Source organism: Pelophylax lessonae (assembly GCF_965119305.1).
Source record: "Pelophylax lessonae genome assembly, chromosome: 6".
NCBI lineage: Eukaryota > Metazoa > Chordata > Amphibia > Anura > Ranidae > Pelophylax > Pelophylax lessonae.
Genome location: NC_138773.1, coordinates 33,278,691 through 33,302,895, shown reverse-complemented (window position 1 = coordinate 33,302,895; position 24,205 = coordinate 33,278,691). Strand labels below are relative to the sequence as shown.

Below are 24,205 nucleotides of genomic sequence, written 5' to 3'. Positions count from 1 at the left end.
ATAAACATCATAGGCGCTCAAAGGGCTAAAGTGGTTGTTAAGCCATGCAACAATCCCCTTTTCTATGTTAAATAATGTCCCCAGTGCATTTGTTTTTTTTTTTTTTAAATGCAGTAAAGCTACAGTGTGCGGTCGGCAGGTGGTTAAGCTAGAACAAATATGCAGTCACTGAATTCAAGGACCAACCTGGATGCCTCCGTCTTTTCAAACAAGCAATGGCAGCTAGCAAACTTTCATCCCAGACAAGTTCCCTGTAAACTCTAAGGGCCGGTTCACATTCCTGCGAGAGCGCCGATCGCATGTAATTCGGAGCGCACTGCTCCTTCATTACATGCGATCAGAGGTGCGGATGCAAATTCAGCCATACACTTTGTATGGCTGAATTCGCATTGTATCCGCACCAAACATGCACAGGACCCTTTTTTCCAGCCGCATCAGGATCGGATCGCACAGTGGTTCACACTTGTGCGATCCCATCCTGTGCGAACTGTCAGATCACACTGCGATATGCGATCAAACTGGGGGCGTCGTTAACATTTCATTGACACCCCCTGCGTATCGCATATGGCAGTGTGAACTGCCAGGGGTGCGTTTGCGATGCGGGAACAGGCTGCGAATTCGCAGCCTTCCCGCATCGCACAAGTGTGAAGTGGGACTAAAAGGAGAGTTGGTGAAGATTTACATTGAAGAAATTCACCCATATGACATGGAAATATGCAAAACAATGCTGACACACCGTACTACTCTGTTTGATAATCAAATCACCTGGATGGAATTTCTTCCTGTTACTGCAACCCTCTCTAGGTAGAGATCCAGGGAGAACTTTTTTAACTATTTTCCTGAGTTCATGTAACATTTCAGTATCAGTACATATTCTGTGAGGTGATGACATTTCCAATAGGCTTACAATAACAATTCCAAATTTTTATTGTGTAAATGGGCAAAGTGACAGATTATTGTTGAAATTTATGCAAAGAAACCGGCCTCCCTCCAATGATGTCAGCGTCTTGAAAAACGTTATTATTCCGGACAACTGGGAGAGCCAGAAGGCCTGCCCAGAACTTCCTCACTCTGAGATTTTTCACCTGGAAAAGGCTAATTAACATAGATCTTTCTGAGTGAAACGCATCGGGGTTATGGGCAGGCACAGACAGACACAGCCCAATTTGACATCCATGCAGTTGTGGGTTCAAGGCCTTGAAAGCAGACAGGTTGCGCCAGGGCATGCACCCACACGAATGTCAAATTGGGAGCAGGGGCTGTGTCTGGGCAGCTGCTGCTTCCCAAATGTCATGAATGAGACACCCTGTACGGGGATGCATGGAACACCTGTGGGGGTAAATACATCCCTCGCACGGGCGTACTACAGCCCTAGGCTTAGATTACACACTGCAGTGTAAAAAAAAAGCTGGCCAAACGTTATACAATTTTCTTATCCAACTTCCTTTAGATTTACCTTCAACTATGTAGTGCAAGGGCCTGCCTGATTGCACAGGAATTTGAAAGTGTTTAGGTTTGACCTTATATTTCATGGTTTTGGTCAATCTAAAGGAAAATTGCACAAGAAAATTGTATAATGTATGACCAGCACCTAAGTCAGGCCTATAGAGTCTACAACAGTAAGGCTGGCAATACATTATAGCAGTGGTCCTCAACTCCGGTCCTCAGGACCCACTAACAGGCCAGATTTTAAGCATTACCTTGGGAAGATGCAGACTAGAATACTGCAATCACTGAGCAGCAAATGAGATCACCTGTGAAGTAGTTTAGTTATCCTGGCCTGTTAGTTGGCCCCGAGGACCGGAGTTGAGGACCACTGCATTATAGGGATCGACCGATTATCGGCAAAGCCGATATATCGAGCTCCGATATGCACTTTCCCCGATATATCGGAATCGGCCACCAAGGTGACCGATATTGCTGATATTTCGGAAAGTGCTTGTACCGGAGTGATGTCTGCAGCTAGAAGAATCACCCCGGTACCGGCGTCCATAGCCGACAGTCGGCTGTCTTGTAATGACAACCAAAGCAGCTGAGAAGCCGCTCGGCTGTCATTACAAGGAGCGGGAGGGGACGTTCCCCCCCCCCCCCCGCCACCTTCCACGGCTCGCTCGGGTCTCTCGTCCCACTGGGAGACCTGGGCAACCAGCCTGCACGGCCACCGAAGACCCAATCAAAGCCGCATTCGGCTCTGATCAGGTCTCCATGGAAAAACCCGGAAGTGATGTCATGACATCCAGGTACTGACGCCAGATTAAAAAAAATGACAGCATTCAAAACTGCCAAACTTGCCGTTTTGAATGCTTTTAGGTGCAGAGGAGGGGTTTGGGATCTTTTAGACCGGAGGTCCTCAACTCCGGTCCTCGGGGCCCACTAACAGGCCAGATTTTTAGTATTACCTTGGGGAGATGCCGACTAGAATACTGCAATCACTGAGCAGCAAATGAGATCACCTGTGATGTAATTTAGTTATCTTGTAAACCTGGCCTGTTAGTGGGTCCCGAGGACCGGAGGTGAGGACCACTGCTTTAGACCCCCAGATCCCTCCACAAGAGTACCTGTCAAGTAAAAAAAAATGTTAAGATTTTTAAATGTATAAAAATATCGGCCCATATCGGCCGATACCGATATACCGGTATCGGCAATGAAAGAACGATATCGGTTGATCACTAATACATTATACAATTGTCTTGCACAATTTTCTTTTAGATTTACCAAAACCATACAATAGGAGGTCAAACCTAAACACTTTCAATTTTTAATGCAATCAGGCAGGCCCTTACACTACATAGCTGAAGGTAAATCTAAAGGAAATTGAACAAGAACATTTTATACTGTATGGCCAGCTTATCAGTCATTTTTCAGAAGTGACACAATTTGTAATCATTAATAAATAACGGGGGTGTCCTATGTACTGCTATCTGTAAATCTGCCCCATCAATGTTACTGATCCCAGGCCCAACCAGCATATGCAGGATGAGAGGACAGTGAAGATGCATGCGTCTGCAATACTACATAGAATCAGAATTGCATGTCCTGGTCCAGTGACTGAACTCCCTTTTACACAGGTTCCCTTATTCCCTGGGAACTCCCGGCAGACCGGCTACCAGGCTCCCCTAATTATAACGGAAAGCTCACCGTGCTGCATGTTTCAGTATAGAAAGCAGTCATTGGTGGAGCAAAGGCTTCTGGGAGCAGGCCCTTGAGCTGCTGAGATCTGTGAGGTTCATCATCTTTGCTTTTAAATATATAAAAAAAAAATAAAAGTTCCCTAATTGCTGCATAAACGATACAGGACATACATCACATGTGAACAGCAAAATCAAATTAAATTAAATCATAAACAATTGCATATACGTAAAAAAAATAGTTCACCCCAACATTTAAATAGTATAAAATTATGATATTTTCAGTGTTCTGAGGAGAATTAGCAGGATAGAGGAAGAATCAGTTACAGCTCACCCTAAAAACAAGCCTTGAGTGCGATCGTTCCCCACCTAGAAAATGACTGCAAGGATTAGATATAGTCAGTGCCTGGGGGAGCCACAAGGTGGCGCTAATACTTGACAGCCTCAGGGTAAGAAGGCAGTTTGGGGAAGGTGGCCTTGGCGTGTTTAAAGGGCAGGCTAGTTTGTTGATACAGTGTAAGGATTAACACTGGGGGGGGGTAATAAATTATACCAGCATATAACTAATTTCTACCTAAACTTCCCTGTATTGGTGTTTATTTCTTTTTGGCACGCTCAGCGCAGTCCAGGGCGGCCATGTTGCAGGAGGCAGTGACCAAGTGCAGAAGACTGATGCCGGATTTCAGCAGAGAGATAGGACAGCTGACCCAGAAGATAAGACGGAAAATACCAACTGCTCCGAGCGGACCCAGCGCCACTGTGGAAAGAGAGAGAGAGAGAGGGACCGATCAGTACAACAACCAGACCACAGAGCCCGTTCCTCCTCCTGTACAACCAAGCTGCAGCACACAGCCCCACCTGCTGGTCCCTCGGTGAAGTACAGCAGATACAGCATGCAGTAGAAGAGCTCATTGCCAGCACACATCAGGAACAGTACAGGCTGGGAAAAAAAAGAAACATCCATAAAGAAAGAAATTTCCAGAGTCTATTTAAAAGGCAAGACAGTCAGGGAGCACTCTGTGGACGTACCCGGGAGGTATAATACAAGCGCAGCACAGGGTTACCACTCAGGTCAATCGTCTTGTGACTGTCACTTCCTTTCAGGATGGAGCTGGCGGGAGACAAAAGCAGCAACTGATGTTAGACACATACATGGAACCTTGCTTTCCAGTTTTCCTAATGGTACAGTGTGGATGGCAGTTCTGAAGTTGCGTTTGACCTGTTTTGCATTTCTCTGGATCCAACAGGTTCTCTATGTGTTTGCATTGTAGGCACAGCAGGTCAAATGCATTATTCTGTATTGGAATGCATGAACATGAGAAGTGCTGTCTTCTAATGCAAAACCCTGCCATTGACAGCAACTCTGTCCTATACAAGCCCTTAGAGCAGCCATTCTCAACCAAGGTTCCTAGAGGTTCATTACCCACTTATCTACCGGGCACTTTCACCCCCTTCCTGCCCAGGCCAACTTTCAGCTTTCAGCACTTTGAATGACAATTGCGCAGTCATCCAACACTGTACCCATATGAAATTTTTATAATTTTTTTAAGACAGATAGAGCTTTCTTTAGTAGTATTTAAAGTGTTTGTTACCCTAAAAAAAAAAAAAAAAAAGATTCTGTTCCTTTAACTACTTACCGACTGCCCGCTGCAGTTTTACTGCGGCAGGCAGCCCCTCCTGCGTGAACCGACGTAGCTCTACGTCAGTCGTGCACTTGCAGCTCCGATTGCCGTCTGACAACCGCGATCGTTCCCCGCTGATAGAGGAGGACAGCCGGCTGTTGTAAACACAGCTGACCGTTCTTCTCCCTGGAATGATCACAGAGCGCCTGTGATCCTTCTATATAGGATCACAGGTCTCTATGGTCATTTCAAAAGAAAAACCCCCATACTGTTAGAATCACTCCCCTAGGTACGTATTTAACTCCTTGATCACCCACAGTGTTAACCCCTTTCCTGCCAGTGTCATTATTACAGTAACAGTGCATATTTGTAGTAGGGATGCACCGATTCCGATATTCGGATCGGATATCGGCCCCAATATGGCCATTATAGATGGATCGGGGGATTGGTAACATTGACCGATCCACTGGCCGATCCGGTTTTTGCTGAGTAACGGCTCAGCCATCCCTTACTTGGTGTAGTAGTAGTATAGGATGGGAGCCGCTACTTCCTGTATAGATCCGACTCACAGGCGGAGTGATATCAGATGCACTCCGCCTGTGAATGGAGGAGCCATACACATGAAGCAGCGGCTTTGCTCTGTACTGCAGCCACTTGCTTTGTGTGTAGCTCCGGATCGGTTCCGATATCGGCGATTTCACAACGCCAGATATCGGTATCGGGTCCAAAAAAGTCGGATCGGTGCATCCCTAATTTTTAGCACTGATTTCCCCCCAAAAAATGTAAAAAATGTCAGTTAGGGGTTCGATTTGTCCGCCACAGTGTTGCAGTCCTGCTAAAAATCGCAGATCCTCGCTGAGAGAGGACAGTCGGCTGTTGTAAACACAGCTGACCGTTCTTCTCCCTGGAATGATCACAGAGCTCCTGTTATCCTTCTATATAGGAACACAGGTCTCTATGGTCATTTCACAAGCCCTGCTCCCTTACAGTTAGAATCACTCCCCTAGGCTCACATTTAACCCCTTGATCACCCACAGTGTTAACCCCTTCCCTGCCAGTGTCATTATTACAGTAATAGTGCATATTTGTAGCACTGATTACTGTAGTAATGTCACTGGTCCCCCCAAAAGTGTCAAAAATGTCAGTTAGGGGTCCGATCTGTCCGCCGCAATTTTGCTGTCCTGCTAAAAATCGCGGATCGTTGCCATTAATAGTAAAAAAAAAAAAAAACACAATAAAAATGACATAAATCTTTCCTGTAGTTTGTAGATGCGATAACTTTTGCGCAAACCAATCAAAATACGCTTATTGCGATTTTTTTTTACCAAAAATATGTAGCAGAAAACAAATTGGCCTACAATGTTAAAAAATTTTGATTTTGAATTTTTTTTGGGGGGGAATGTTATATAGCAGAATGTGAAAAATATTGTTTTTTTTTTTTTTAGAATTATCGCTCTTTTTTTGTTTATAGTTTATTGTTTATATCTCTTTTTTTGTGGAAAAAATTAAAATCGCAGATGTGATCAAATACCACCAAAAGAAAGCTCTATTTTGTGGGAAAACGCAGTGCCGAATCACAAAAAATGGCCTGGTCATTAAGGGGGCAAATCCTTCCGGGGCTGAAGTGGGTAATTGATGCTAGAAGCTGACGCTAGAAGCTGATTGGTTACTATGCACGGCTGCACCAGATTCTGTGCACACCAGTTTTAGTAAATCTCCCCCTATAAGACCACCATACATTATGTACACAGGGAGACCTAAACTGAGCAATTGTCTATACTGACCTGTGCAGGATTCTAGGAGTTGGAAGGGATCCTGATACATCAGATACAATGGAACACTGAATCTTAAAGCTAAACAGTGTAGTCATAGCAACTGTATAACTGTACAGCGCCCCCTCTATGTACTCCCCGGATGCAGAGAATGATGGAGGGCACACTATACCTGTGTAGGTGCAGCCAGTGACTGGCGATGTCCAGACTCATACTGAGCTGAAACAGCAGAGTGTATGATGGGTAGAGGAGGGACAGGTTCACCAGGAGACACATGGTGGCACAACGGTCAGTCAGCATGTCCAGCATGGCGCCGAACTTGGTTCCTAAGAAGTCAAACATATAACAAGTCATTTAAAGGGACTGTCTATTTCAGCCTTAAAGTGATTGTAAAGTCTCTGGTTTTTTTTTTTTATTAAAAAAATATTATAGTTCCCTTCTCTGTGCAATTCGTTTTTAAACAGAGAAGGCCGGCTCCTCCTCTTCTCAGGTCCCTCTTCACTGCTCCTGGCCCCTCCCTCCTGTTGAGTGCCCCACAGTAAGCAGCTTGCTATGGGGGCACCCGAGCCGAGCCACAGCTCACTGTGTCCGTTCAGCCCCGTCCCCTCTCTCTCCTGATTGGCTAACTGACTTTGATTGACAGCAGTGGGAGCCAATGGCACTGCTGCTGTGTCTCAGCCAATCGGGAAGCAGAGTCTCGGATGGCTGAGGGAGTTGTGGACATCGCTGGATAGAGAGGGGGCTCAGGTAAGAATAAGGAGGGACTGCTGCACACAGAAGGTTTTTTTATCTTAATGCATAGAATGCAGGAGGATAAAAAACCTTCCTGACTTTACAACTCCTTTAAAGCTGCAGTGAAATCTGCTTATATTTTGTCTTCTCTGCCACCCATCAACATACTAAAAAAAACATGAATTAAAAACAGTTTTTAATAAACACCTTATTTTTGCCTCTGTGCTCCTCTATGGAATGTAGAGACTTCATGGCTGGTGGGAGGGGCAGATCATGGCTGGTGGGAGGGGCTGATCATGGCTGGTGGGAGGGGCTGATCATGGCTGGTGGGAGGGGCAGATCATGGCTGGTGGGAGGGGCAGATCATGGCTGGTGGGAGGGGCTTGCAGGGTGCTTTACATACCTTCCTGAAAACATCCCAGCACCCTGCCCCAGCACTCCTCTGAGGAGCCCTCACTCCTGATGCAATCAGTGGGCTGGTTTGTGGGAGGAGTTATGCAAATTTGACAAAATCTTAATGTGCAGATGTCAGTATGGAGGAGTGGCCATTCCTAGACAGACTCCATTTATGTGCAGAACGCTTACATGTGATCTTCTAGATTGTAAGCTCTAATCTGATTCCTCCTGTATTGAATTGTATTGTAACTGTATTGTCTTCCCTCATATTGTAAAGCGCTGCGCAAACTGCTGGCGCTATATAATTCCTGTATAATAATAATAATGTGATGCGGAGTCCCCTTGATTGAATGAAGTGAAACCCAATAAATGAAAGGGGCGGGCTCTATCTGACTTGCTGCAGCTTCTTATTGGGGGGTATTTTCTAAGACTGGAGCATACAGAATCTGGTGAAGCTGTGCATATTAACCAATCAGCATCTAACAGCTTGTTCAGTTAAGCTTTGACAAAAAAAAAAAAAAAACCCTGGAAGATGATTGGTTTCTAATAGAGCTGCACCAGATTTTGCACTCTCCAGTTTTAGTAAATCTCCCCCTGTGAGAAGCTCGCAGTGTGCAGTGAAATCAGAGGAAGCCATTTCAGTCCAGGAGAGGAGCCGCTACAACTATGCAAGACTGCAGGGAGGAGCGGAGGGAGGAATAAATTACAGATAATGGAGGACACAAATCCACCCTTCCTTCTCTGGTAGCAAAGAAAGCAATCTTGTAAAGTCCAATTCATGCCGGTGTTCTAAAATTTTGTCAGACCCATGAAAATTCCGGACCCTCGTGCGAGCCCCGGTGCGCATGCGTGCAAGACATTTTCAAGGTCCGATGAAATTCTAAGACTTAGCGAACAGCTGATTGAGAGGAGGAGGGGCTGAGGTAGGACGCACACACCGCCGTGGGCCTCGGGGTCACTGCTCCGCGCCCTTTCATCCCCGAGACCCCAGCTGTAGGGGAGCATCTTGGCTACCTGCGATACAATTTTGGGGTCTCCAGCATCTTTGGTTCGCCCGTGACAGCAATTTTCCCACGGCGATGTGTGCGTCCTACCGCAGCCCCTCCTCCTCTCAATCAGCTGTTCGCTAAGTCTTAGAATTTCATCGGACCTTGTCTTGTGCGCATGCGCTCCGGGGCTAGCACCAGCTGGGTTATGACGTAGCGTCACCGGAAGTGACAAGGGTCCGGAATTTTCATGGGTCCGACAAAATTTTAGAACACCGGACTGAGGCTTTTATTGGTGGGAGGAGTGGGGGTGGGGGGGTCTGTTAGAATACAGAGTGGGCAGTGTGGTCACACTTTGTTGCCTATTGGACTGCAGTCACAGGAAGACACGCAATGTACAACTACTGTGACAGGAGAGTGGAGGGCAGACTGAGAACAATGGAGGTCCTCAGAACAATGTCTGACTGACGGTCTATTTCTGGGACTCTAAGGATCGGTTCACAGCATAGAAACGCAGTCCAGATGCGTTCCGGATACTTTTCTGTATGCAAGTTTTTGATGCAGTCCAGTGCATTTTCCCCCGTTTTTCTTAACCTTAAGGGCCAGTTCACGCCGCATGCAGTCCAGTGCGTTTTTTTTCTGCACCAAATCTCATGGAAAGTGGGCTATATGGCTTTCAATGGCAAAGTTCACACCAGTGCGTTCCAGTTCCAGAAAAAAAGTAGAACATGCTGCATTTTTTCTGCACTGGACTGTACTGGAACGCGGTAAGAAGCACCAAAAATGCACGGGAACACACGTGTCCTATTTAAGGTTAACCACTTCCCGCCTGTCATATAGCAAAATGACGGCCGCAAAGTGGTTGCTCTATCCTGACTGGGCACTCAAAGCATTGATTACCAGTGCAGACCCTTTGGGGGATGCCACTAGAGCCACCAGGGATGTCCACCAGGGATGCCCACACATGACCACCAGGGAGGGATGCCCATCAGGGATGCCAATCAGTGCTCAGGGAGCCTGTCAGTGCCCTCCTCATCAGTGCTGCCCACCAGTGCCCATCATTGTCATCTATCAGTGCCCATCAGTGCTGCCTATTAGTGCCCATCAGTGCCACCTATCAGTGCCCATCATAATATACACAAACTACATCACAAAATATGGAGTCTCTATGTCCTCTATAAGCCCCCCACCCAAATGTCATCTTGTATGACCTCCCATACATCCCTCTATTCTGGTCCGAGTCTTACCTTGGTTGAGCGCACGAGCTGCGTGCCCATCGAAGGCATCCAGCAGGCCGCTGAGCAAGTAGAAGGTGGAGGCCACCAGGGGCGAGGTTGGCATGAAATAAAAGGCCACGAAGGCAAACAGTATCCGGGCATAGCCTGAGGAGGAGAGGAGACAGCGATAGGGGTTATACTGCACCAATGGAGACATATTCATACCCCTCCCCCCCCCCCCAGCATCTATAAAAGTGCTGGAACAGCCCTGCCTGGAATTGCTTTCACATTACAAGAAGATGCCCTTTACCGCCCTCTACAGTTATACTGCAGCGGGGCAGCCCTGCTGCGTCGAATCATGTACATGTATGTGACTCGGTATTTCCGGGTAGGGGGCGCTGTCGCCTTGGCTGTGCTGCCATATGCCACAGCACAAGCCAATCAGCGGGTCCCAGGCCAATGATTTATGGCTGGAACCCGTCGATCAGCTGAGCGAATAACAGAAGAGAGCCCTGTGTACGTAAAAAACACAGAGCTCTGCACTCTCAGCAGAAACGTGCTGATTCCTTCTCCTGAAAAGCTGGCGCATTGCTTAGTAAAAAAACAACACATAGGCACGCATTTAACCCCTTTATCGCCTTAGATGTTAACCTCTTCCCAGCCAGTGTCATTAGTACAGTATTATCACTGATTGCGGTTTTAAAGTCACTGGTAGTTAGTCAATTGTCCCCCCCCCCCAGTGTCAGTTTATGTCAGTTTTCCCACTGCAATATCACAGTCCACCTATAAATCCCTGATCACCGCCATAACTAGTATAAAATAAAAGAAGTAAATGCAAGTTCCAGTATATAGCTGTTTGTAGACGGTATAACTTTCACGTAGATTAATATACACTTATTGGGATTTTTTTATTTTACCAAAAACCTGTAGTAGAGTAGATTTTGGCCTAAATTTATGAAGACATTTGATTTTATTGGATTTGATTTATGGCAGAAAGTAAAAAATATATATCTTTTTGTTCGGCCGTCCTGCTTCCTGGTTCGCGTCCTCCGGCCATCTGATTGGCCTGAGTGATCACTCCTGCGCATGTGTGCGGGAGACGCCGGTCACTGCACAGCGCTCTTAAGGAAAGGCGCACGGGCGGCCGTTTCATCAACGCATGATGTCATCGGCTGCATGAAATGTAAATATCTACTAAACGGTGCAAGTATAGGAGATATTTACAGTACCTATAGGTCTGATTATAGGCTTACCTATAGCTACAAGTCATTAAAGGGGGTTTACAATAGTCATTGATTGATTGATTTCCGATTTTCGTTTGCCCATTCCAATATTTTGGCCATTGCATATCGGTATCGGCTGATATTGGCCGATATTTTCATACATTTAATAAAACATTTTTTTTTATATTTATCACTTGACAGGTACTCCTTGTGGAGGGATCTGGGGGTCTAAAAGCCTCTTAAAAACTACAGAACACCTCCCTCTACGATATAAGATTAGAAGGGGGAGGTGTTCTGTAGTCCTGTTCCAGGCTGACAACAATGCTGGTTCATAGATGCAGCCCTCTGCAGTGTTATCAGCCCCATTCATCTCTAAGAACTGCAGAACACCTCCCTCTATGATATAAGATTAGAAGGGGGAGGTGTTCTGTAGTCCTGTTCCAGGCTGACAACAATGCTGGTTCATAGATGCAGTACGGTGAGTGAGCCCTCTGCAGTGTTATCAGCCCCGTCCATCTCTAAGAACTGCAGAACACCTCCCTCTATGATATAAGATTAGAAGGGGAGGTGTTCTGTAGTCCTGTTCTAGGGTGACAATGCTGGTTCATAGATGCAGTACGGTGAGTGAGCCCTCTGCAGTGTTATCAGCCCCGTCCATCTCTAATAACTGCAGAACACCTCCCTCTATGTTAGAAAGATTTTAAGGGGGAGGTGTTCTGTAGTCCTGTTCCAGGCTGACAACAACGCTGGTTCATAGATGCAGCCCTCTGCAGTGTTATCAGCCCAGTCCATCTCTAAGAACTGCAGAACACCTCCCTCTAAAATATAAGATTAGAAGGGGAGGTGTTCTGTAGTCCTGTTCTAGGGGGACAACAATGCTGGTTCATAGATGCAGTACGGTGAGTGAGCCCTCTGCAGTTTTATCAGCCCCGTCCATCTCTAAGAACGGCAGAACACCTCCCTCTATGTTATGGAGATGAGGGGGAGGTGTTCTGTAGTCCTGTTGTAGGGTGACAACACTGCTCCTCCATAGATACAGTACACTGAGTAAGCCAATACCGTCCTGCGCTCTCTGCAGTGGTGTCAGCCCCGCCCATCTCTCTGCTCCAGACTACAGAACACCTCCCTCTATGTTATGGAGATGAGAAAGGAGGGGGGTACCAGGGTTACCTATGACCCATCCCCATGGCGTCACACCTATAGAGGGGTAACTATAAAAACACCTCTCTTCCTTCCCATCCCCCGCCGCCGGAATCCCCTCCTCACCGATCAGATTGGGCACGAACAGGAAGATGTTTTCCTCCGCCATCTTTTCCCGTGACGTCACTGACCGGACTCTGCTCCCTGGCAACCAGCTGAGAGTAGCGAGAGAGCGGAGGGGAGAGAGCGCCGCCTGGAGGGCCATAGAGAAGACTAGCTGGGGACGGAGAGGATAGGGAGCTGTGCAGCGACACCTGGTGGCGGAGAGCTGTGTGGGATAAATGAGTGGAATGGAAGGTGTGGTAATGACATGGAAGAGGAGGATAATGAGGCTGATAATGATAGAGAGGAGAGGAGAGTGCAGGAAACAATTATCCATAAGGATTGGAAAAATGAAGTAATGCAGAGAATCATCTGAAGGCCTCATATACACTTCTATTACAGGCAAACTGCGTATATATATATATATATATACTTTATGCCTCAAAGTGCACTTGTTTGTCAGCCTATGTGTCACATCAGGGGGTTATATTTAGGCTCCATTCACATCCAGGCGTTCCGAATCTCTCTGCCCGCGATCCGGAATCACCGCAAATCGCAGGACGCACTTGCGATCCCCGTCATTTCCAATGGCACCCCAGAGAGCTGCGATTTTGCAGGGACTGTCGCCTGACAAATCGCAAAAAAAATCACACAAACAGAATCACAGGGCACATGTCGCTCAAAAAGAGGTTCCGGGAGCGTCCCGCAATTCTGTTTGCATGGTTTTAGGTGAAAATTGCATCACGATTTGGGCGCCATTGGAATTGACAAGGATTGCAAGCGCGTCCCACAATTTGCGGTGATTTCAGAATCGAGGCGATTCCGCCCCCGATCCAGAATGCCTAGATGTGAACGGAGCCGAGCCTCAGCTCTGAAAACGCCAAACAAGACAAATCCCATTCATTTCAATGGTCCCTGCTCACATCTGAGCGTTCTGTCACCTTAAAGCGGAGTTCCAGCTGTGGTAACAAAAAAAATGAAAAGTCAGCAGCTACAAATCCGGTACAAATCCTGAAGCTGCGACTTTTATTATCACTGCACTTACCTGTCCAGGGAGCCCGCAATGTCAGCACCCCAGACGATTTTTGGATTGGCCGCCGCCGACATTCACTCTAAGGGAAACCAGCAATGAAGCCTTCACAGCCGGTTCCCTACTGCGCATGCGCGAAGCACACTGCGCATTCTCACTGGCTCGGCAGCGGGGGAAGGGGAAAAGGGACAGAACTTTCAAGGGACGCTGTCACACGGAAGTGGGGAGGGGGAACCTGTCAAAAACAGGTACCCCCTCCCCCCTGGAAGGGGCCAAATGTGGAACTGGAGGGTGGGCAGGAAGCAGATGAGCAGAAGTTCCACTTTTGGGTGAAAATCCACTTTAATGCCCCTTTCACACTAGTAGACCGTTCAGATCCGCCTGTCCGTTTTTTTGGCGGATCTGAAAGGACACCCCATGCATGTCTATGGGGCAACAGATGTCAGCGGAGACATGTCCGCTGACATCCGATCCGATGCGGTCCGTCAAATCTGGACAGATGGAAACCCTATTTTCCATCCGTCCAGCGGCACACAGCGCGGAGACAGAGCTGTCATCCGCCTGCTCAGAGGCGATCCCCTGCTGAGAAAAATGGAATCCGCCGATGGACGGAGTGTGTGAAAGGGGCCTTAAGCAGATTACAGGCGTGTCACTGCTTTTCATTGGTCACTTGTCAACTCAAAACGCCTGCACAAAAATGCTGCAAAAACGCTGCAAAAGCAGCAACGCCTCGATGTGAACGGAGCCTGAACAAAACACCTGAAGCTCAAAAAAGTACGAGGTACTTTTTGGCAGATTACTGGCGTTTTTTTGGCCCCATACACTTCAATAGAAACACCTGACTTGAGCAGAAAAACGCTCCTAAAACGCTCAAATAGCAGCTCCCCACCCCTGATTTCCTCTCACCTCTCCTCCCCCCAGTGATTTCTATTGGCTAAACAAAAACGCCTGAAGCTGTAAAACGCTTGTAATACACTTCTAAAACGCTTTTTAAAGAGAAATCTATTGTTGCTGGGATGGATCTATTGTTGCTTTAGGATCTGCTGTTAGTTTGTTGGCTCTAATGGTTTTGCTGGGGGGATTTTTTGTTGCTGAGATCTGTTGTTGCTTGGTTGGATCTATTGATAGTGCTGGGGGTCTATTTTACTGCTTTCTTGTTATCATAAACACATTGCATACAAATCATTTAGTAACACAAAATGATGCTTGGTTTTGTATTCTCTAAAAGGGGCGGTACTGGGAGGTGGGTAGGGGGTGGAACCTAGGAACGATGCTCAGAGGTGGGTAGGGGGGCGGGGACAAGGGGTGGCTTGGAAAAGGGGGTGTACCTGCACCTATTCTCTGAGAAAAAAAAGCCCTGGGGAAAATTAGGAATCTGCAAAAAAGAAATCTGATGTCATCCTTATGTATAGTTTGTGTGGAGGGTAATTTTTTTTTTTTCCCCCCTGAAAGGTGCCAAATGTGGCACTGGAGGGGGGGGGGGGGAGCAAATAAGCGGAAGTTCCAATTTTGGGTGGAACTCCGCTTTAAGACTGATTCTGGCTGGTAACTAAGTGAAGGTCAGTTGTGGGTTAAATGTGTATCTAAAGCTAAAAGACTTAGAACATCTGTCAGGTTTTTAATAATGGCTAGGGATGGGCTCTGCGTTCGAGTCAAACATCAGCCGTTCGTAGGTTTGCTGAACACACAAACAAATGGGGCGCTCGGTGGGAAGTTCGCCCGCCAATGAGCACCCCCATAATGCAATCGCAGTGCATTGATTGCCGATGATTGGCCAAACATGCACCTGAGCTATATGCTTTGGCCAATCACAGCACAATGTACTGTGAGAGCCATGATTGGCTAAAGGCAGAGTGCCTTTGGCCAATCATGGCTGAGGGGGTAAGTCCACACCCCACACTATATAAGGCTGCTTACCCGGCATCCGTGTATAGTATGTGACAATGGAGGTTAGGCAGGTAGTTAGTGGATAGTGGGTTGAGTTAGTTTAGTGCAGTGTACAGGCATACCCCCCTTTTAAAATGTTTTGATATGTTGTAGTCCTGGGTGCCCTCTCAGTGCTCCCCAAGTTTTGTGTCCTTGTCACTTATAGTTTGGGAGCAGTGCCATGTCAAGCTGACCAAGATTTCCCAAAGACGCCAATGTTAAAGACGGGGAGCAGTGCCATGCCAAGCTGCCCGAGATTTCCTATAGACATCAACGAGCACTGAAAGCTAAAAATTGGTCTGGGCAGGAAGGGGGTGAAAGTGCCCTGTATTTAAGTGGTTAAGAGGAACCCTATGACAGAATATGAAAAATGCATTACAGACCCTTATCCATGCATGCACCCTGGCAGCCCAGGAAAGGGGGGGGGGGACAATACCAGGCTTGTCCTCAACATGGGGAGGGTGTTTTGGGGGGCATGTTGATGGGGACAAGGGCCTCTTCCCTACAACCCTGGGCTGTGGTTGTGAGGGTCTGCAGGTGGGGGCTTATCGGAATCTGGAAGATCCCCCCCCCCATCTGAATGGGTATCGGGGACCCATTCACCAAAAAAGTGCAAAAAAAAAGTAAAAACTACAGGAAACCAGTCATTAAAAAGAAAAAAAAAAATAGTGTCCCTCAATGTAAATCCATCGTCAATCATGACGCCTGCCGCATTTGCCGACCCAAAAAATAGAAAAAAATAAAAAAGACTTTGCCTCCTAAGAGGCTACCCGCCATATGCCCAGTCTTCGGCTTTGACAGCTCTTTTATAGGCAAGGGGCAGGGCCACCTGGCTATGTCACCCAATGGTACTGCCCCTTCTGACGTCACATCACATCACGTGACCTCAGAAGAGGGCGATGCCACTAGGTGACGTAGCTGGGTGGCCTCGCCCCTTGCCTATAAAAAAACTTAAAAGCCTAAGAGTGGGCATACGGCGAGTAGCCTCTTAGGAGGCGAAGTGTTTTTTTGCCCTTTTTTGGGTCGGCGGGCGTCAAGATTGACGATGGATTTTCATGGAGGGAAACTATTTTTTTTTCCTTTTTAATAAAGGACTTGTGAAAAACTGTTTCCTGTGGTTTTTACTTTTTTGGTGAATGGGTATGGGTACGATGTACCCGATACCCATTCACCTAGAGGGGGCCGAGATCTGGGGACCCCCTTGTTAAAGAGGGCTTCCAGATTCCGATAAGCCCCCCCACCCGCAGACCATGAAAAACCACAGCACAGGGTTGTCGGGAAGAGGCCCTTGTCCCCAACAACATGGGGACCAATTGCTTTGGGGTGGGGGAAGTAGAGCCCCCCGCCCCAAAACATCCACCACCCCATGTTGAGGGCATGTGGCCTGGTATGGTTCAAGAGGGGGGGGGGGGCGCTCGCTCATTCCCCTTCCTTTCCTGACCTGCCAGGCTGCATGCTCGGAAAAGGGTCTGGTATGGTTTTTGGGGGGAACCCACGCCGTTTTTTTTTTTTAATCCATACCAGACCCAAAGGGCCTGGTATAGACTGGGGGAGGGGGGGGAACCCTACGCCATTTTTTTTATCTGTATTGCTAGGAGTCTACATTACAGCCACAAGCAAATTTAAATTACTAGTACATTTTTTCTTTTAGAAAATTGCTGCAGCAGGCTCCATACATCGTACTGATGCGCCACTTTACAGTCACGATATTTAAAGGAATTTTTCATTTTTATTGTTTCACTTTAAGCCTCATTAAAATCACTGCTCCTGTAAAAATTATTGTTTAAAAATTATTTTTTGCATTGATACATGTCTCCCAGGGCAGTACCCTGAACCCCCATACACTTTTTATGGCAATAACTTGCATATAAGCCTTTAAAATTAGGACTTTTGATTTTTCATGTTCCTGTCCAATAGACTTTAATGGAGTTTGCATGTTCGCTAGAACTTTTTCCCTGTTCGAGATGTTCTGGTGCGCACTGAACAGGGGGGTGTTTGGCCCATCCCTATTATTGGCTGTGAGATTCACCCTTTTATTCTGTCCAGGGTGACCAGTGTCTTCCAATAGGGGACGTCTGTTCCAGATGATCCCCTGGCAAAGGGTGTTTCCTTTTTATTTCCTTACTTGACCCAAAATGAAAAAAAAAGGAAAGTTTTGGTTTTAGAATAAGGAACCCTAGGCAAATAAAAAAAATAATCCAGTTATACATTTTAAATGTATCTTTAATCACAGCTAATATAAATACCCACATCTGTCTGTACATTATCTCTCCTGCAATCCCCTACAAAGAAGTCCCCAGACTCAAAGGGAGGAGCCAGTCAAGCTTTGTTGTCATGTACATGAGTTGACAGCCTAAAGTAGGGCCAACACGTAGTTTTTTTTTTTTTTCAATCGATCAGCAGGTTGAATGGAGAAAAAATAAATAAAATAAATCACAGATGCCCAAACCCACACAAACCATGTGGATCTCTCCAGTTGCGCTACTGCATTCTGACAGCGAGAGCTCCCAACCTATCAGAATACACAGATCAGCGCTGCAGCCACTGGCTGCATGCTTGATTAAATGTTGGTTTTCCAGCAGAACCGTTCACAAGGAGCCGGTCTAACAGCTGCCAGGTTTGAAGAACAGAGAGCCGTATGTATCACAATTCATCCAGTTCCTGCTGAACCGTCAGTACGTGTATACCCAGTTTAACACATAGAGCAGGATAGCACACATGGATATTATCATTTGCTCAGTCACTGTCCAATCACAGGCTGGCAGAGGAAAAGTGACTCAGAATGCAGAGCCTCAGCGGCCAATTATCCTACTGATCTGAATCAGATTTCATGTTAGGATGTTAAAGCTGAACTCCAGGCAAACGGCTAAATACTACAGATGGGATACATATATGGTAGCGGTTTTACATGCCCTGAGATTTACACAGCCCTGTCTGGCAGGGTAGGGGACCAGATTTTATTTTATTTTCCCTGTGACAGTTAGGCCCCTCTCACACGGGCGGTGCGCCCGACAGACTCCGTTTTTCTCAGCGGGGATCGATCCGCCGATCCCCGCTGAGCAGGCGGATGACAGCTCCGTCTCTGCTCTGTGTCCAGGGACGGAGGTGTCAGAGCCCCACTCTGCTCTATGGGAGATTGGGTGAAAACGGCCTGCCTGTCCGGGTTTCCATCCGTCCGGATTTCACGGACAGGATCGGATTGCGCGGGTGTCAGCGGAGATGTCTCCGCTGACATCCGCCGCTCCATAGGGCTGCAGGGAGCATCTGATCAGGTCCGCCTGAAAAACTGACAGGCAGACCGGATCAGAAAGCCCATGTGAAAGGGGCCTCAGGTAACATTTGCAGATCGTGTCCCTCATCAGCAGGGCAGTCAAAAGGAAAAGCAGCACACTGATTAGCTCATCTCTCTACTCCCTTCTGTTCCTTGTTAGCACGTGACTACTACAGCACAGTTGATTGGCTCTCTATGCTGCTCCTTCCTTCTTCAATCTGGGCTTTGCTGTACAGGGAACGCAAGCAACTGATATTGGGTCAAATTCAGGTTTTTGCGCTGCTTTTATTTATAACATAAATGTATTAGGATTTTTGTACAATCCTTTTCTTGGAGTCCTTTGAGGTACACAGGAAGTCATACATACAGGAAGATTGGGCAACAGCAAATATGGACTCATAGAAAAGGATTTATCAGTGAGTACAAAAATCCTATATTTTTTTTTCTCATCCATTAAGGGATGCACTCAGGGCCGGTGCTAGACTATTTTATGTCCTAGGCAAGACCAGCTACTTGCGCCCCCTCCCAAAAAAAGGGAAGGGGTTAAAAACTCCTCTATGTGACCCTGATCTGATGGTTCCTCCATTTTATGCTGTCATACCCAGTGACCCCCATATTCCTCCATTTCACACCCGGGGACCCTAATGTCCCTCCATGTCACACCCAGGGACTTTGATGTTTTTCCATGTCACACCCTGGGACCCCAATATTACTCCATGTCATGCTGTCATACCCACTGACCCCGATGTCAGATCCTGATGTTTTTCCATGTCACATTTTGGGACCCTGATGTTCCTCGGTGTCACACCTGGGGACCCCAATCCCCAATGGCACACCCAGGGACCCCAATTCCTCATGGCACACCTGGTGACCCCAAACCCCTGTTAAACGCGGTGGCTCCTGGTGGAGGGAAAAGCAGCAGACAGAGAGCTCCGCACGTCTTTCATCACCAACCTCCTCAGACCATTCTGGTGCCCCGTCGCTTCTGCCCCAGTAAAGGTTCTGCCCTCCAGTGCCAAGCTCTGGCTCAGGTTCAGCTCTCCTCCGCTCCCTGCTTAATATCGACCCAGGGAAATAAACGGCTGCCTACCAGCTCAGTGCAGAGAGTCTCTTACTGCCTGGGGTTAAGGCCACTCAGCTCCACCTATAGAGGATCATCATGCAGGAAGCACTCTGGGGGGCTCCCTTCTTGCCTTCTGGGGCCCCTCCAACAGTGGTGGAAAGCCAGGGCCTGGTAGTTCCACCACTGCCCAAGACACTTGGCATCTTCCGCTGTCCCTCCCCCCCACCTCCGCCCCTCGCCTCAACTCACAATAATCATTCATGATGGAGAATTCATGATGGAGAGAGAGTGCCGTCTCCTGGCTGCACCACTAGGTGGCAATGCGCCCTAGGCGGCTGCCTAGTGGAAGCACTGGCCCTGGATGCACTGTACCATATACTGTCAGGATGTCAAAAAGCAGTCCAACTGAGGGGTGGGCAACTGCAAACAACCACTAACAGGCCCAATGTGAACAAAACTGGGGACTGTTTGTAGCTCAAAAGCTGCATAAAAGACTAACATCTGCAGCTGGCCCGGAAGAGGTTGACCCCCCCCCCTCAAATGTGGGAGCAAAAGAGCAGAACCAGATAGTGATAGAACAGGTCCTGAGCCTGATGCAAGAAAACCAGCAATACTCACACTAATGAGGAGATGCACTGTGGGGGGAACCCGTAAACATGGGCCACAATATGGAACTGACCTACTTGAGCCAACCAGTGAATGGAACAGTTTCCCAACAGGAAGGACTTGCGGCCTCAGTATGAGCAACACATGAACTGGGATACAACAGATTAACTGAATATGATCTCCAGGTGGTCTTCATAAACTGGAAAGGACTAACAGCCTCAGTTTCCCTAAACCCTAGGAACAAGGAGAAAGGGGGTACATCACTAGTAAAACTGCAAGAGTAGACATCCAACTCACCAGAGCAAGGGCTGCACAAAAAGAATCCTGAGAATGGCTGATTTAGGGTTAACGCCAAGGTGTGACCAGTGGTCCCTGTACCCACACTGAGTCAGCATGGTCAGTAGGGAAGACAGTTGCCTCTGGGTCAACACTAAGGTAGAACTTGCCTTAAATAGCGTGCCTATCCTAAAGCTTCACAGAGTCAGAGTATTATATGCGTTCTGCTTCTCCAGATCTAACCATACTTTGGGATCTTGAGAAACAGACAGAAGTCTTATCAGGATGGCAGAAGAAGGGCCTTCTTTACGAGCCTGCAAAAACAGTCAAGGAAGAAAGGGCTTAACCCGGGTGAAGAGGTCCCATTCAGTTAATAAAGCACTCACTGTAAAGAAGGCTATAGACAGTCTTTTTTTTTTCGTTGAGCCACATATACAAGGTGGAAGGAGGAATTCCCCCGTACAGGGGTACTGAATTCTGACAGTGGGACTATCTGCTGTCAGAAAACACTGAGCAGTGGCTGCAGGTGCTGATTGACAAAAGTTTTCCAGCATGATCATTCAACAGAAGTTTTCTTTTGAAAAGGAAGAGCCACACATGGATCAAAAGTCAGCTGGTCCCCGCTAAACGAGCCAAATTTTTATCAGTCTATGACCAGCTTTACTGGTAGAGGATATCTGTATCAGGAATCTAACTTTTTCAGCATGCGATCCTCTGGAGAACAGTTCTTGGTGACTTCTGGACATGGAAGAGCGAGCCTTGCACCAAGGTGTGTTTAGGATTCTGCACTGTCGAAGGGTCACATAATACCCAGTATAGCTCTTCCAAGACCAAAAGTCACCATCTGGAAGTATTTGTCCTCCAGAGAATTGCACTTGACAGGAGCAGGATTAAAACCAACTCTTATCACAAGAGTTCCTGTTACAGTAAGGGAACGTGAGTAGCTCGACATTGTCCACCGGTGTCCCTCTCAGGATACCTGCCCAGGGAATGACCCCACAATGTGAGAAGGACCACCTGTTCCTGAATCCCAGAAAGCAATCCAGAAGACAAGATGTCTCCATTAAAAGGAGCTTCGTGAATGTGGGAAGAGGGGGGGGGCTTTAAAGATGTCCCTCGATTCATGTCTTTCCCTCAATGGCCAAGGAACAGATAACTCCCAAAGGAGAGGGGCATGAGGGCAAACATGCTAAAGACCCTTTAAGTAAAGAACCACACTGGTTTAAACTGCCTGCTGACAAAGAAAAGTTACCAGCATCACTTCCAGTCAAACCTTGGAGGCCCATCAGGGAGGTTTTGTCCAATAAGGCTTGAAGTGACTGATCTTTCCACAGGAGGTCATATGAGTGTCCCAAAAAACACACACACTAGGGCAGAATCAACACCCTGAAGAACACTAGTGTTCTGTGCAGGGACGAGAATAAGTCTGGGTGTGTGGGGTGAGAACGATAAGTCAGAGGCCTGTTGGGACTGGTACTGGTCCTGGGAGGGACAAGAGTAGCTGAAGAACGCTAGAGGCTAGGGATACATTTGTAAATTTGAAGGGGTGCTCTCTGCACCTGAACGTCTGAAAGGCAAACTACCCAAATGTCCACAAGAGTCCCACCACATAGAAGAGTGGAGGCACACCCTAATGCTGAAGATTTTAGAAGGATTAGCAGGTTTTTTGCTTCTACCCATTGTGGTCAGGTGAAAAACTAGGCTTTACAGGACTGAGTTATATCCTCTTCAAAAGTAGATAAACAAGAGAGAGAGGGACTAAGCCGAACTTTCCTTAAATTTCTTACACTGCAGCAGGAGAACACTTTGACCTCAAGTCATATTCTTGATGATAATGTCAAGGTTATGACCGAAGAGATAATGTCCCTAGACGACCAAACAAGTCATGTGCTCCTTGGATACATTTGCCTTCAAAAACCATAACAGGTCCATACAAGACACACAAGCCCGGATTATTCTGGAAGGCCATCACAGCTGAAGCATCGGGCTCCAACCATCCGTTTCACATGCTCTATGACAAAAGGGCCCACTGCCGCTATTGAAAGATCCCTTTTAAGAATATTTATTTCATTGTGCTGCAGTTTGACCATTTAGGTTTACAGCTAGAACAGGGCGAAGGGCAGAGACTATGAGCAAGACCTGGGCTTTAAAGCAGGGTTAGAATCCATGAAGACAATAATGCCCTCTACTGGCCAAGTGTCTTCTCTGTCAAGCTGGGTCACTAGAGGGTCCACCGTAGGTATAAACCACTGTTTAACAAACTCCCTTCCAAATGAGAATAGATTTAGTAATTTATAAGGGGGATTCTTGGACCTGTCAGTGTGTTTCCAATCCTCAGGGGGAATGCTTACAATAAGGGGTACAATAGGAAAGTCTTTGCAGCTGTAGGAGTTCATAAAGACTCAAGACTGTAGAGAGCAAGCTGATCTCTTGCAATTCTGAGTAAATAGCAGAAGACCGTGATTCCTTAAAAACAATCTCATCTGTGAGAGACTAAAGAGACCCTGAATCTGTGTCAGATATAATGATTGCAACCGGTGGCACAGCCTCTTCTAAGGGGAGAGCGGAGATCTATTCTGCAGGAGCATAGGTAAACTTAGAGCCTCTGCAGTCAGCACCAGCGAGGAAATGGGTGAATTCGGACACAAAACCTTGTGTGACTGCAATAGACGCACCTAGCAATAGGGCCAGGTGGAGACTAAGGAGGACTCCAATGAGGTAAACCAAAAATCTAGAGAAACAAGATTCCAGATAGCAGACATCAGAATTCTCAGAAAAAAAGGAGTAAAATGTTCCCCAGAACTTCTAGGGGAGTTTGATTTGGGGTCTTCTGTTACAGAGCTACTGTCCTCTCTACGTCTGGATACAGACATATTACGACAACGTGATGGTCATTCAATGGACGCAAGGCCTTGAGTACTCGGAAAACCCACACAACTGCTCACCCGAGACGGTTGAAGGCCAGCAAAGTCACTGTAGATGGGTTGTAGTAATGGCCTAGAGATTGGAGCTCTATATGGCTGCCTGCAAAGCAGCAGCAGGTGATGCTTCCTCAACATTGAATTGGGGGGGGGGGGGGGTGTGGAGGATAGCATGGAGCACACAACATTCTAACTATTGGATATCAGCATTCAGTCACTTAGCATTAACCTCTTTTTGGGACAAGAGTGTCTGAAAGCAGAATATTTAAAGCTTCTACGGCTCAATTTGATTGGCCCACTCACAAAGTGAGTCTTTTTACAAAGGGAAAGTGCAGAGGCAATGCCAATAGCTCTGGACCTGGAAAACGCTACACAGCTATTTATTTATAGAACTGGGTCTGGAAAGTGCCTAACTGCAGAACCCAGTGTCTGAAGGAAACTTTTAGGCTAGCCCCAGACATCCAGACCAGCGTGGTCAGGGTATAGAACTCTAAAGCAGGGGTCTCCAAACTGCGGCCTGTGGGCAGAAAGTAGCCCTTTGCTTGCCTTTATCCGGCCCTTGGAGCACTATTGCTTTCACTGACACCAAAGACAGGGCACTATTCCTCTCCCTGACACCAACAATGGGGTACTATTCCTCCCACTGATACCAGAGATAGGGAACTAATTATACCACTGACACCAATGATGGGGCACTATTTCTCCCACTGACACCAATGATGGGGCACTATTTCTCCCACTGACACCAATGATGGGGCACTATTTCTCCCACTGACACCAATAATGGGGCACTA

The 24,205-nt window shown here is 47.2% G+C and overlaps 1 protein-coding gene across 1 annotated transcript; it reads right to left on the bottom strand.

Moving 5' to 3' along the window:
- Positions 1-2,777: 2,777 nt before the first annotated feature.
- Positions 2,778-12,450, bottom strand: CDIPT (CDP-diacylglycerol--inositol 3-phosphatidyltransferase). Its single transcript, XM_082262448.1, has 6 exons — positions 12,343-12,450; positions 9,884-10,018; positions 6,695-6,848; positions 4,158-4,239; positions 3,987-4,068; positions 2,778-3,885 (listed from the first exon to the last, which is right to left on the bottom strand). Exons 1-6 carry the CDS (start codon positions 12,383-12,385, stop codon positions 3,725-3,727), a joined length of 657 nt encoding a protein of 218 aa, XP_082118574.1. The 5' UTR covers positions 12,386-12,450; the 3' UTR covers positions 2,778-3,724.
- Between the last annotated feature and the right edge of the window lie 11,755 nt (positions 12,451-24,205).

Coding starts and splice junctions, on each gene's coding strand:
- CDIPT (XM_082262448.1), bottom strand. CDS start 12,385: ATGGCGGAGGAAAACATCTTCCTGTTCGTGCCCAATCTGATCG. Junction 4,069..4,157: donor GCTTGTATTATACCTCCCGG/GTACGTCCACAG, acceptor TTTTTTTCCCAG/CCTGTACTGTTCCTGATGTG. Junction 3,886..3,986: donor CTTCACCGAGGGACCAGCAG/GTGGGGCTGTGT, acceptor CTCTTTCCACAG/TGGCGCTGGGTCCGCTCGGA.